We start from the raw sequence: 14,100 nt of genomic DNA, 5'->3' as shown, positions 1-14,100 counted from the left end.
TGTCAGGGAAAAATCACATAGAGATCTGGGAAGAAGTGCAAGGGTGGGGCAGTCCTACAGAAAGGCAGGCTGGGGTCTGCCTAGAGAGTCAGGGAAGGCTGTTGGGAGGGACAGACTTGAACTCGGCAGCCTGTGGTTAGTTACCCAGTTAGGAGACACACAGACCGGAAGGGGCATGCCAGAGACAAGCGCTCTTAAATCCAGCCTTTTGGGGGACACCTTCATCACCTGCATAGGGTCCTTGTACCACTGGCATTATTATTTACTTAATATTTATTTTCAAAGCATCTTTCCCTTTTTTACTTAAATAAATTCAGCTTAAAAGGAGACTTTTATGACTGTCATAAATGAAAAGTCAGCATCACTTGCCATAAATAGAGGGTAACTGTAAAAATCAACACTATGAAAACCAAACAGGCATCCGTAAATTCTAGCCAGGGAAGGCGGCATGCTCTGAGCCTCCCTCTCCAATTTGCCTGGTAGCAAGGGACGCTGTGGAAGCTGTGCTTGTCACATTCAGAGCAGCACCAGCTTCTTTCTTAACCCTTGGAGGGTTCTGGGTTGCAGGTCCTGCCAGTGGAGCCAGCAGACCCTGCCCCAGCCCCAGCCTGGCTGCCTTCAGCCATGGCCCCAAGAAGCCACCTTACCACCTCCCTCTGAGGCCTGGAGCTCCTCCTGCCACTTACCTTTCAGGCCACTGATTCCTCCTGACCCCCTCCACCCAACCACCACGCACGCACACGGCAAGGCCTGGCACTCATTCGGGAAAGGCAAGGCCCGAAGCCCAGCTGGAAAGCAGATGCCTCCTTCTGCTGCTGCTCCAACTGGGGAAGCAACTTTCTCCTCAGAAAAATGGGGGAAGCGCATTGGTTTTTGTATTAGAATGAACAGGAATGCCTTGCAGAGAACAGCGCCGAATTCATGCATTTTGTATGAAATGGGAAACATCAAAGCAAGGCTGCCCCGTACCCTGCGATGGGAGGCTCTGTGCGCACAGGAAGGACGTGCTGATGTGTTGGCCAACCAGGAAAGGGGCCTGGGAGGAAGATGAGGGGCTGTGGTGCAGAGTCTGGGGGTTTCAGGGGAAGGGGCTGGGTTCCAACGCTCCCCTGGACTTGCTGTGTGACATCACCTGAGCTCTTCACTTCTCTGAGCTGCACCTGCAGCTCTGGTGGAGAGCTTATGCAGGTGTAGTGATCGCTTAGGTGTGCCGGACACACACCACGGGTCCCCACACCCAGAGTTCCCAAGCTGCCTCATCACTCAGTTGTAGACACGTTGGCACATTCGCCCGAGTGAGTGAAAAGAAAGAACACTTCTGAGCGCCCAAGCATAAGCACTGTGCCGGGCCTCAGTTTCCTCCTCTGTATAATGGGGATGACAGCAACTCCTCTCAAGGACCACTGTACAGCGGGAGTATACCACTGCCCAGAAGGAGACTGCCCGGCACATGCTCCACAGGTGCTTCCTGTCCTATTTAGGTAATTACTACTTTTGACAGAGAAACAATAGGCTTTTAAGTTGTTATGATAAAGGTGATGTACAGAGGGGTTACAGTCACGTAAGTCAGGGTAAAGAGTACATTTATTTCTTTTTAGACGCTGTCACCCCTTAGTTAATTATTTTAATTGAAGTGAGGTTCAAATCACATGAAAAAAATTTTTTTCTTTGGTCAGTTGTGGGGCTTGAACCCAGGGCCTGGGCACTGTCCCTGAGCCTCTTTGTGCTCAAGGCTAGCACTCTGCCACTTCATCACAGCTCCGCTTCTGATTAATTGGAGATAAGAGTCTTATGGGGGCTTTACTGCTCTGGGCTGGCTTCAAACCTCGATCCTCAGATGTCCGCCCTCCTCAGTGGCTAGGATTACAGGTGTGAGCCACCAGCATCCCGCCTTTTTTTTTTTAATAACCAGGTGTGAGCTTAGGGTTCCGTGCTCTTGCTCAGCTATTTTGCTCATGGCTGGCACTCCACCACTTGAGCCATGCCTCTACTTCTTGCTTTTCTTTTCTTTTTTTTCTTTCTTTTTTTGCTGGTTAATTGGAGATAAGAGCCTCACAGACTTTCCTATCCAGGTTGGCTTTGAACCCAAATCCTCAAATCTCAGCCTCCTGAATAGCTAGTGTCACAAGTGTAAGCCTTGGTGCCCCGCCAATGCACACATCATGTTAACATGCACTCGCAATGTTGTGCCACTGACATCTTCTCTAGACCTCCCCTCCCCCTCTTTCATCGCCCTCAAAGGCAGCCATCAGGCAGCTTCTCCCAGTCCACCTCCCCTAGCCCTGGGCTCCATCTCAGAGCTGAGCCCACTGTGGACAGTCCGGATCAATGGGGCATTAGGATGGTCCCTTCTGCGACTGGCTGCTTAGCATTGCGGCTGGCAGTCCAGCCACTGTGGCGGCCCGTGTGGTTTCATTACTTTTTAATAGAGGTGTTTCTTTCATGCAAGAAACTGTCCCATCAAATTTAGCAATCTGAGGAAGTGGCCCCTACACCTCTGAAAGACCAGGAAACTGAGGCTGGCGAAGGTGGGCGCCTGCTTCCGTTCTCCCTGCTGTGACACAGACTGAGAGAGGGAGGGTGGAGGAGCCGGTGTGGGCAGCTGAGGGCAGGGCGCCTCCCTGGGCCACACAGAGGCGCATATTGAGGGAGACAGCAGTGGAATTACAAATCTAGGGAGATTTAAGGAGAGCCAAAATCTTCTGGCACTCGCAGGACTGTGGGAGCCGAGCAGGTTTCCCCAAGGGATTCTGCCGGGGCCCCCTCCCCCACACGCATGCTGGGAGGAAGGAGACAGCCAAGCAAGGGTCAAAGCCCCAGCGGCATGGGGAGCAGGTGGACGTCCTGGCATTGTCTGTGTGGAGCTGTGGGAGCCCTTGCCCAGTAGCCCCATGCAAGGTTCCAGAGGCTAGGGGAGAGTGGGAACTGTGATTTGACCACGTACTCACCTGGCTCTACCCATGGAAGGTCGGAAGTTGCCACCAGACCCAGGTGGAACAGAGGAGTGAAGACAGGGGGAGGGGCAGACACCCAGAGTGCAACAGACAGATGAGGAATCAGAAAGTGGGGTGCAGAGACTCACAGAAATAATAGCCAAGGCCAGCACCCAGGATACCCCAGGACACGGGTTATGGGGGTACCAGCTGGTAGGGGGGCAGAGCATAGAACAACTGTGGCTCCACCCCTTCCAGGACCCTGGCCTGGGTTCAAATGTGACCCCTGCTCAGGACCTCTACCGCCCCTGATGGGGGTGAGGGGAGGGCACCCTAGGTTCCCGCTGTAAATAGGCGCGCTCAGGAGCTGGGCTGTTATGGACTTGATCCTCAGCCACACTTCCTCTAAACCACAGTCTCTTTATCAGCAAAGTGGACTCACACAGCTGAATAGATCAGGCACACAGCAGATAAGAGTACAACTCGCTGGCTACTCACATCTCCTCCCACGGGGTGGGGCTGGCACTGGCCTTCCCTGTCCAGGGCTCTGGTCCGTCCTCCTTTCCCCACCACAGAGACTAGCCGGACCTCTCCAAACACAACGGCTGTTCTAGAACCAGAGCGTCCCTGGCCCTTTGCACCTCTGGCTCCTTCTGCCCGGTAGGGGATTTAACATGACCAGACCCAGCCAGAAGGCAGCCTTTCTCTGGGCAAAGAAAGTCTGGGGAGGGGAGGTGGGGAGTTCGCCTGGAGTCCAGGACGGCTCCCTGCTGGGGAGTCTGCCGTCAAGGGGCCAGCAGGTGACTCTGGCCCTGCCTGAGGCCTCCCTTCCATTATTAGTGTGGCTTTGTTTTGACCGCTGTTTGCGCCACCACACTTGGTGGCTGGCCTGCGGGGCCTCCATTAGAGACCCCTTTCTTGGCCGATGACAGGCGGCAAACAGCTCCCCAGCGTGCCCCGCAGTAATTGCTGCTGCCTCCGAGGGCGGAAATGATTTTTTTTTTTTATAAACCTCACAAAGCAAAACAGACACCCTGCTGCCTGTTCTCCGCCTTCCTGCCTCAGCCTCGGCTGGGAGCCACTCCCGAGGATCTGAGATTCAGTGAAGACCCCCCCCTCACCCCCACCGGAGACACCCTCAAAATGCCAGGCTCCAAAAACCAAAGGGCTCAGCATGCACCCCGGCTTCCAGTGGGGTATGCCACCTCCCATCTGTCTAAACCTCAGCTTTCCCCGCTGCAGGATGGGCTCATTGACTGGTTGCCGGGGTGACTGGCCTGTGGGCCTGGACAGGGAGTCAGAGGCTCCTGGCCTTCAGGAGCTCCCAGCCAGCCTTGAGGAGAGCGAGGGACGTGAGCAAGGGAGCCTGCCGAGTGGGATGGATGTGGGGCAGGTCCACAGGAAGGAAGGAGCCTGGTGCAGTCAAGGACAGGAAAGGAACCAAGTGGGCACACACACACATACACACAGTTCCACAGTGTCTCCCCTCCAGCCCATATTTCCACCATGGCTACAGACTGAAGCCATCCCTGGTGTTCCATGAGCCCACAGAAGCAGTGAGGCTTCAAACCAAACTCAGGGCAAGGAGCCCCTTCTCCATTAAGAGCCACTCCACCCTCTCTCCCTCTCCCCTCCATCCTCTCTCCTCCACCCTCTCCCTTCCATTTGCTCTCCCTCCAGCTTTTCCCCCTCCATCCTCTGTCTACCTTCTCCCTTTCACCCATCTCTTTCCCTCTACTAGTTCCCCTCTGCTCTCTCCCTCTCCCCCTTCTCTCTTTCCACCCTTTCTCTTCTCTCGGTCTCCAGCCTCACCCCTCCAGCCCCCAAGTTCCCTTCCCCTCACCACAGCCACCTCAACCCAAGCACCAGCCCATCCCTGGGCCTTCCGTGCTCAGAAAACCTCCAGGGAGATGGGGTGTCACTCAGGGGCACAGCTCTTGTCTAGCACCAGAAGGGTCCTAGGTGCCATCCCGAGGATGGAAAGGAAAACAGAAAAAGCTTCCAGGCCTGCCCCAGCACTTTTCGGATAGGCAGGCACATGTCTCCAGAGGGGCCTGGGGAGAACAGGCAGCTGGCACAGCTCTCTCTAGCCTCTGCCATTCTCCTTCCAACCCCAGCTGTCCCAGGCCCAAGTCTAGCAGGAGTCTGCCTCCACCCAGAAGCCTGTCCTGACTGCAGCAGGACAGGGCGGCACTCCTAGGGGGAATTCTCCTGTGCCAGTCCCCAGGGAGCCCCTGCTCTTGCCCTCCTAAGATGCTTCGCCAGGGCAGGGGATAGGTAGGAAGAAGTCCTGAGTCCCAGCTGGCTCATCACAAACTCGCCTCAGTTTCCTCCCAAAAGCCACGAAGGCTGCTTCCCCTGGAACCTGAAAGAAGCTCAGCTCAAGAAGCTTAACAAAGCGTTTGAAACCACAGCAAAACCATTCAGCACTTTTTTTTTTTTTGAGGAACTGATAGGTGATCTTCCTCTGATTTCCAAGAGCACTGTGACCTCTGCAAAAATTAGGAACCCCTGGGCTAGACCAAAAGTTGTTCATTTACCTATCCATTCACTCATTCATTCATTCATTCAGCCTGATCTGGGGGAGGGTCATTTTGATATAGAGAACATATGCATTGACATCCTGAGATGCTATTTGAAGAGAGAGACAGAGAGATGGAGAGAGATGGAGACAGGTTGGGGGGGGGGAGAAGAAGAGCAAGGAAAGAGAGAAATGGAGGGGGAACATGAGAAGGGAGGAAGACAGGTGTGCAGGAGAGAGAGATTGAAAGGCAGAGGTACAGAGGAAGAGAGAGAGAAGGAGGGAGAAAGAGCAGGGAAAGAGAAATGGAGGGGAACATGAGAAAGGAGGAAGATGGTTGTGCAGGATAAAGATATGGAAAGAGATTGAAAGGAAGAGGGAGAGAGAGAGAGAGAGAGAGAGAGAGAGATCTGGAGAAGTAGAGACTACAGAAACAGAGAACAACCAAGAAACTTGGAGGAAAACAGACCCAGAAGAGAAAGACCCAGACAGGCAGGCAAGAACTTGAGTACTGCCCAGCCAGGCACTGCCAGCCCCCCAGGGGCTGACCCCCGCCTCCAGGGGAATCAGTGAGAGGGACAAAGGCCTCCCTATAGTGGTCCCCAACCTGGTCCATTGAGCCAAGAAGCTAAGGGTCCCTTCCAATCTGCCATTATCCCACAAACCACAGTCACCCAAAAGGCTCCAGGCACACACTCAAACAGAAAACCCTCTTTCACTGGAGCAGCATGCAGGAGCTGTCAGGGCTCAGCACATTCCTCTAACAATGCCAGCCAGAGACCGAGGGGCCGGGGGCCGGTGCTTCCAGGCAGAGCTGGGCTGTTAGTACCCCAGAAGCCATGTCCCCAGTAGAGCCGAGAAACCAGGGCTATGGCAGTGGAGTTCTGGCTCTGGGATCCAGGCACATCTGTGGCTGTGAAATGGGTGTGCCCCTGGTGCATGTGTGCGTGCGTATGTGTGTGTGTGTGTGTGTGTGTGTATCAAGTGAAAAGAAGGTGGGAGGTGTGCAGAGAAAGGGCATTTGGATCAGACCCTCTAAAAATCTCCTTGGACTGGGGGCAATCCCAGCCCTCCCACCGTCCCACCCCACCGGTTGGTTGCGGGGACAAAGGACAGGGCTCAGGAAGATGCAGCAGGAATACTTTTAGAAGGTTGGAACTTTTAAGAACTGATTGTTGTTCAGATGGTGAAACTGAGGCACGGGAAATACGCTAGATCAGGGCAAAGGTAGGCAAACTCAGTATGTCTGCCCGCCACAGCCCAGGCAGGACGCAGCTCTTGCACTTTCACTGAGCTGGAACAAAGGCACAGAGGGCTGCTGTCTCCACCCCTTAGCACCGGGGACAGAGAAGGCCCACCCCTTCCACATCCCCTGCTGGGCTGGCTCCACCCACCGGGCCCCGGGGCTAGCACTCTTTGGTGTGTGACAGATCTTTATTAAACGCCCACTGTGTTCAGCTTCTCTGCCCACTTCTGCGGTCTGGCCTCTCTTGGGAAATAAGGAAGTCCCTCCCTAACATCCCAGCTCTGGGAAGGCCCAGCTTGAACACCTTGTGTGAAGTTGCAGGGCGGGGGGGGGGGGGGGCTCATGATGGGACCCCCCCCACCCTGCGCAGGAGATGAGCCCCCTCCCAGGTAATGTCATTCTTGCTATTTAAATCTCTTCATCATTCAAACCCAGCTATTCTTCACGGGTTTACTTGTCTGTCTCTCCCACTAGATTGACACCTCCGAGGTAGCAAGAACCCCACCTGTCCCCCTCCCTGGCCTATCCTCAGGGGCTAAGACAGCCTGGCAAGTGGCAGGTGCTCCCTGGCATCTGTAGAGGGGAGAAGGACCAGCTCCACGGGGCCAGGGGTGCCCTGTGCGTTGCCTCAGTCCAGTCCCGTCTGCTGTGGAGCCCCGCAAACCCGCCTGTGTGCATCACTGTGAGGCCTGGGACTCATGGAGGGCCCTAGGGAGCCTCTCAGAATAGGAGCTGAGGCCCTCGAGGAAGGGGAGGAGCCTCCCATCCACTGCCCTTCCCCATAGTACTGGGCACTGCACGGAACCGGCTGGGTGGGCTCCAGACCCCATGGCCAGCACTGGAAGTGGGTGTGTTCCTCTCCCAGTTAGATCACTGCCCCATTCTGATGGAAGAGACTTTGGTGACCCGGGGAGAGGGAGGGTCTCCATCTTGGGCCCTTCTGATGTGTTCTATAGGTATCCTATGGGGCCCAGCCCCCTCAGGAAGTCCCTGCAGTGGCCAGTGGGCATAAAAAGTGGGTCATACATGTTTTTCCCAGGATGCAGGAACTCTGAACTCTAGCTGTCCAGCTGGCCCAAATTCCCTTCCAAGCTGAGACACTGCCCGCAGCCCTATCCGCTGCTGGTCTGATCCTTAGAGTCCCGGACTGTGGCCAAGGCCCTGGAAACGGGCTCCTTTCAGAGCTCTTTCCCCTCTTCTTTCTGAACCCGCCCCCCCCCCCCCCCCAGGTAGCTCTGGTCTGGCTCCCATCCACGGCTCTGCAGCCCCCACAGTGTGCAACACAGAGGTTGCCAAACTCCTTCCTTCCGCCAATGCCCAGTCTTCAGACCCAGCTGTGCCTTCTCCTGTGTGCCTTCTCCCTCCCCTTGGGTGTCTCCTCCCTCCTTCCTTGGACACGACAGGATCTTGGGTCCTGGTCCTCGAGCCAGATTCCTGGGTTCAAATATGACTTCCTGAGTTGTTAGATGTGTGTGTGTGTGTGTGTGTGTGTGTGTGTGTGTGTGTGTGTGTGTGTACTGAGGCTTGAACTCAGGACCTGGGTGTTCTTTCTTAGTGTTTCCCCTCAAGGCTGACACTCTACCACTTGAGCCACAGCTCCACTTCTTTGTCTTTTCTCTCTTTCTTTCTTTCTTTCTTTTTTTGGGGGATAATTAGAGGTAGACATCTCCTGGGACTTTCCTGCCTGGGTTGGTTTCGAACCCTGATCCTCAGATCTCAGCTTTCTGAGTAGCTAGGATAACAGGCGTGAGCTGCCAGCTCCTGGCTTAGGTGTGTGGCCTTTTAGCCTTCCCCAGTCCCACTTTTCACATTTATACATTTACACAGTCTCCTCCTCTCAGGGTTCTTCCGGGATGAAATGAGACGATGCTGCTTAAGCAGCGAGGTGACCCTCGATAGGCCTATCCCGCCCGCAGTGCCAGCTCTGTGATTCTGAAGACCAGCAGAAACCGTGAGGCAGTTCTGGGTTCATTCACCCTGTCCGACAGGGTCCTTCCAGCCCTGAGAGAGGGGGTTGGGGAGAGTTTCCTAAGGGGCCTTCGGGTTTGTTCTAGATGCTCTTTCTCCTGCCAGGGCTCCTGTGAATCGAAGGGACAGTCTTGTTTTCTCTGGGGACACGACCTCTACCCTGGCCATGATGGTGAGAGGAAGCAGACTTCCCCACCCCTCCCCAGCCACCTGCGACTCCCTTCATCGGAGGAAAAGGCGGCCAGAGGCCCCGATGTCAAAACCAATTGGTGTGAAGGCCCTAGGGAAAAGCGCTTGCGAGGGCCAGCTTCCCACCGGAGGCAGGAAACTCCAGCCCAAGGTGGAGTGTTTACAGGCATAATTGATACACTAATCACCCACTCTGGAGACAAAGGCGAACACACATTTTTAACATCATAACCTCCGCAAGACAGGACTCAATTTTCTCCATCTTCCAGCCACCAAACCAGCCGGCTTATGGATTATGAGGTACCAACAGTTTGGTAAGGAACGCAGGGAGCCAGAGTCATTTCTCAGTGCCCAGGCTGCTTGCCAAATGGCCGGGTGGCCCCTCCCTCCCCCGGCGCCCCGCTGCCTCCTCCTGGCAACGCAGAGTGAATCAGTCAATGGATGAAGCGCCAGCAAGCCAAGCCAGGATCTTTGTCTGCACTGGGGTGTATTAATAATTGAAGGTGCTGGACTAGTGTGTGTGTGTGTGTGTGTGTGTGTGTGTGTGTGTGTGTGTGCGTGTGTGTGTGTTGGGGGATGGATGTGTGTTGCAGTGGGCTTCCTGGGGCTCCTCTCAGGGTCCAAATACCTGGCCCTGTCTGGACAGAAACTCCTGTGAACCCCATAATGTCCACACCTGACTCCTACCAGGTCTGGCAGTGGCTTCCTAATCCCGCAGGAATCACCCAGGGAGTGTATTAAAATGCAGGTCCCAGGAGAGGGATATAGCTCCGTAGAACACTTGCCTAGTGTGTGCAAAGCCCTGGGGTCCCATCTCCAGCACCTCAAAAATGTCCACTCCAGTGTCCCCTCAGTAACTGCTAGGGGTTAGGGGGAATCTGCATGGTAGCAAACTCCTTGGTGGGGGCGAGAGGTTCTGAAGCTAGGAGCTTGCAAAGATTCTGCCTTCCATTCCCTCCCTGACTGACATCCAGTGGCCTCTTTCAAAGATGCACGTGGCTGTGGTCAGGTGTTGTCACCTTTGCGAGGCACTGACTCCTCTGAAAGCCGGTACTTTCCCAGCTCTTGGAGCGGCTGGCAGGACACACCTGGGTTAGGGTGACACACAAGGCTGGATCAAGTCTGCTTCTAGCAGATCGAAAAGCCCCAGACACACCTTCCCCGTGAAAGCAGCCCTGCAGCTCTCTGTACATAGTCAGTGACCTTGGGCAAGTCATCGGTCCTCCTGGAGCCTCAGTTTCCTCAGGTATCCAGCACCGGCTTTGAACAATGACTCTGGGCTGAATGCACTTTCACCGGCAAAGGGCACGAGTGCCCGGCACATAGGAAGGACTTCATCAGTGCCCGGCCCCTTTCCTTCCATTCCACAATACTTCCGGCCATGAGCTAGCCTTTCTGATAAGGAAAACCAAAACAGCCACCTCTTACTGAGTACCTATTATGTGTATTCACCCCAGCTCCCCTTCCTGATGCCTTCTTAGAACTGTGTGCCATGCATCCCGTGCACATTCACAAGGCCTCCCTGGAAGAGGGTGGTGGGGTGGGGTGGGAGGCAGGTAGGAAGCCAGAGGCAGAGGGCTGGCCAACCCGCCTGGCCACCGGCTCTCCCTGTGACAACTCCAGGGTGGGCAGGCACAGACACTAGCCCGGTGCTGGGCTGGACGCAGATGGAGCTGGAGCAGTGAGCAGCCACCACGCGGTTGGGAGGTCTGTGGGAGTCTCTGCTTCCAGGTCTCTGGAAGTCTCCAGGAGTCTCTGCTTCCAGGTCTCCCCCCACCCTCCTGCCCCCCTCAGACACAGGCACCTTCCTGACCCGGCCACATTTCCTGAACTAGCTGAGGACACCCGGAGCCCGGGAATAATGAAACGATCAGGCTCCAATCTGCTAAACAGCAATTTTGGAGCTTTTTCAGCACACACAGCTTTTATCAAATTGGTATTCTCCTCCTGAACACAAATGGCTTATTAGACATGACCCACTTATTCGCAGCGTCTCACTATCATTAATAACAGTTTCTTTTTGTGATTAAGTGAGTGGCTCCAAACCTTTCCTGTGGTGGCGAGTGCTTGGCCCGGCCGAGGGGCAGCTGTGAGGCTCCTCCGCAGCCACTGCTTGGTGACTTTGAACCTGCCAATGTCGGGGAAAGGCAGCCTGGTCCCTGCAGAGCAGCTCAGCTGCCTCGTTTCTTGAGGGACAGAGGGGTAGACCAGAGCAGTGAGACAGAGACACACAGGGGGTCAGGACACAGCAGACTCCCCCGGTATCCAGGTTCTCCTCTCGGGGTCTTAGCTGAACCTCTCCAGGGTGTGGGTGGGAGATCACAGCTGGGGGCCAAAGCTGTGCCCCTCACCCATACCTGGCGCCAGAGGCAAGCAGAGACGGACACACAGAGGGCAGAGTCTGCTTCTCCCAAGTCCTTGGGGGTCTGAAGGCCCAGAAACAGGATGATCTTAAACCTCAGAGCTCCACACTTGTACCTTTTGGGACCTTAAACTCAGGGAAGTCCCCCCTTGGGCAAGTCTAGTGTCACATCCAACGGCGCCAAGGAGCAGAGTGAGGAGAGGAAATTCTGTTTCCCTTGAATGGGAGGGAATCCCACAGGGAGACAGGTGAATGTCCAAGAAATCCATGCCTTCGCCTGACACCCTGGGGCCCATCCTGGCTCAGCTACTCTCCCTACGTGACCTTGGCCACCTCCCTTCGCCTCTGCCTCTCTGAGCTTTGGTTTCCCTTGGCAAGTAGTTGAGGAGCAAAATAACCTCTCCCTCCCCCCCCCCCCCGCCCGCTTTACTATGGCTCCAGCCAGGATGGTAGAAATAGGTAAGGGATATGAAGGGGGTAGAAATGACACAGAGTGAATTCTAACCAATGCTGTGAAGCAGAGGGGGTACAGGATCCATAGTCCCCCCCCCAAGAGTGGTTTGGGAACCTTCCTGCCCCGGGGGAATCTCACACAGACATCTTGCCCCAGCAGGGCCTCTCCTGAGGATCTGTCTCTCTCCACACACCACACATTCATCCCCTTGAGAATCAACCACTCTGTTCCCTGTCCCTTGTACAAACCTTCCCCAGCCCTGGGCACAGCGTGGTGGGTACTAGTGCTGCCGGGTCCATGTGGGGAAGAGATGTATGGAAGCTTTCACACACACACCCCAATACCACAGCCTGGTTTACAGGAGGCAGGGAAGTCCCACAGCTGTCTACCCCATGCCGCTCAACTCTGCTGCCAACTTGGGCTCATCTGGGGGCAAGAAGGAGCGTCTGCCACTTGGGCAAGCAGTGCTGGGGGTTCTTGCTCTCGTCTATGGTGGTGACTGGCATTGGGGTATCTCACATTCCAGTCTGTGGTGCCACGGAGGAGCTGGAGGCAGGGGCAGACAAAGCCTGGGGTCTTTCTCTCCACTGCCCACCTCTGGCTGGAACAGCCACATCAACTATCCTAGCTGTCCTTTAGGGGCCTCCACCAAGCTCGCACCCCTGAGATACCTGCCACCCACCTGGAAGGGCCGCTGCCACCCAGGCTAGCAGGTGTCCAGAGGCAGAGGCTACTGTCCCCACGAGCCCACTCCCACGGGCAGAGAGGCAGGGTGGAGAGGGAAGGGACAATCATGGCATGGGGGTTAAACCCACACAAGGGAAAGGCAAATGGGCAGAGAGGAGCGGGTGGGCAAAGTGCGTGCACAAGTGAGTGTGTGTGTGTGTCCTCATTGCTGCAGGTAGTCAGGCAAGAGTTGTGGCAAAGCATGTGTGGATGGTGCCAGCTGTGTGGTGGGCACAAGTGGGCGCATTTGTGAGCGAGGAGGGAGCTGCGAGGTGTGTGCTGTGTGCGGGTAGTTGTGTGGGAAGGTGAGCGTGTTGGCGGCTGCGGATACGTGTCTTGTGTGGTCGTGGAGGTGTGTATCTGTGAGCATTTGTATGTGTGTTTGGGGGGGGGGGCAGTTCTCAGCCTGACAGCAGGGCTGCGCTCGGGCACCCCGCCTGGGCAGGGCTGGTCAGGATGCGGGGCGGGGGTGGGGGGGGGGGGTCCCGCAGACCCAGCAGGGGGCGTCCTGGGACTCCCGCCACGGCTGGCCGGCGTGGGTTCGAGCCCCGGGACCGCCAAGTTGGAGCGGCGCGGCCGGGGTGGGGTTCGGTAGGGAAGTCCGTGGGGGCGGCGGCCGGACTCACCGTGGCCGGAGGAGACGTGGTTATCCCAGGGCGCGTGGCCGGCGGGCCGCGCGGCGCCGCCGAGTTGCAGGAAAAGTGCCAGGTAGTGGAGGGCGCCCAGCGCCGCGGCGAGCGGGGCCCCCATGGCGCGCGCTCGGGGCCGGGGGCGCCGCCGCCTCACATCGGGGCTCGGGAGCCCGCAGACCCCCGCGCCCGCCCGCCGGCGTCTGCCCGGTGCGGCCTGGCTGCCCCGCGCTGGCCGCCGGCCCCTGGTCCGCTGGCCCGGCTCGGCCCCCGCTTCCGGTCCGGCTCCCGCTCCCGGCGCTCGCTCGGCTCCGGCCCGGCCCTGGCTGCGGGCGGCGAGCGCACGCCCAGCCGACTGCGGGACTCTTCCCCCGCGCGGAAGGCCACACCGCCGCGGACGCCGCAGCGCCTCGCTCCGCCCGGAGAGGCGCGGCGGAGGGATCCGCCGCTTGATTTATCATCAAAGTTTTGCCCAGGCTGGGATTTTTTTAAAGCGGTACTCGCAACTTTCCCCCGCCCGGAGCCCGGACGGGGGCGCGCGGGGTGGGGGCGGCCTCCCCTGGACCGGGCTCCGGCACAAAGCGCCACACCTGGGCCTCGGAGCGCAATCAGCCTCCCACCTGCCCCCGGATCCCGCGCGCCCATAGGGGAGCCCCAACTTTGCTATCTGGGTGATGCCCGGGCCCGGGGCCTGGAGCCAGGCGTGTGTGAGTGTGTGGGGGGGGGGGGCAAGGCACGTGGGAGCCGGGGCTGAGACCCAGAGGCCGTCAGGCGCCCCTGCGCGCAGCCCCAGGCCTTGGCCTGAGAAGCAGGGGCCGCAGTCGGGGTCCCCAGGAGCCGGGGAAGAAGGAGCGCGACGCCGCCTCCCCGCCGCCGCGGGGGGTGGGGATTAAGTCGTTCCTCTCCCTGGGACTCAGTTTCCGCGTCCACAAAATGGGTGTGAGGCGACCCAGTTGGTGGGGCGCCTTGTAGTTTAGAGACGTTGGGGCTCCAGGCGGGGGGAATCGGATCGCCCCCTTCTGGACGGCGAGGCTCCTTCCCCGAACGGAGGAGCCTGGACGGACGAGCGCGC

General features: G+C 57.3%; 1 protein-coding gene across 1 annotated transcript in view; it reads right to left on the bottom strand.

Moving 5' to 3' along the window:
* Vstm2l (V-set and transmembrane domain containing 2 like) overlaps positions 1–13,246 on the bottom strand; it is a 25,016-nt gene extending 11,770 nt beyond the window's left edge. The window contains exon 1 of the mRNA XM_048347464.1: positions 13,026–13,246. Coding sequence (XP_048203421.1) covers positions 13,026–13,149 — 124 coding nt within the window. The 5' untranslated portion in view covers positions 13,150–13,246. The remainder of the gene's footprint in view (positions 1–13,025) is intronic.
* Between the last annotated feature and the right edge of the window lie 854 nt (positions 13,247–14,100).

The sequence above is a fragment of the Perognathus longimembris genome, chromosome 6, assembly GCF_023159225.1.
Source record: "Perognathus longimembris pacificus isolate PPM17 chromosome 6, ASM2315922v1, whole genome shotgun sequence".
Taxonomy (NCBI): Eukaryota; Metazoa; Chordata; class Mammalia; order Rodentia; family Heteromyidae; genus Perognathus; species Perognathus longimembris.
The sequence above is the reverse complement of the archived record's forward strand: the minus strand, read 5'-3'. Positions and strand labels throughout refer to the sequence as shown.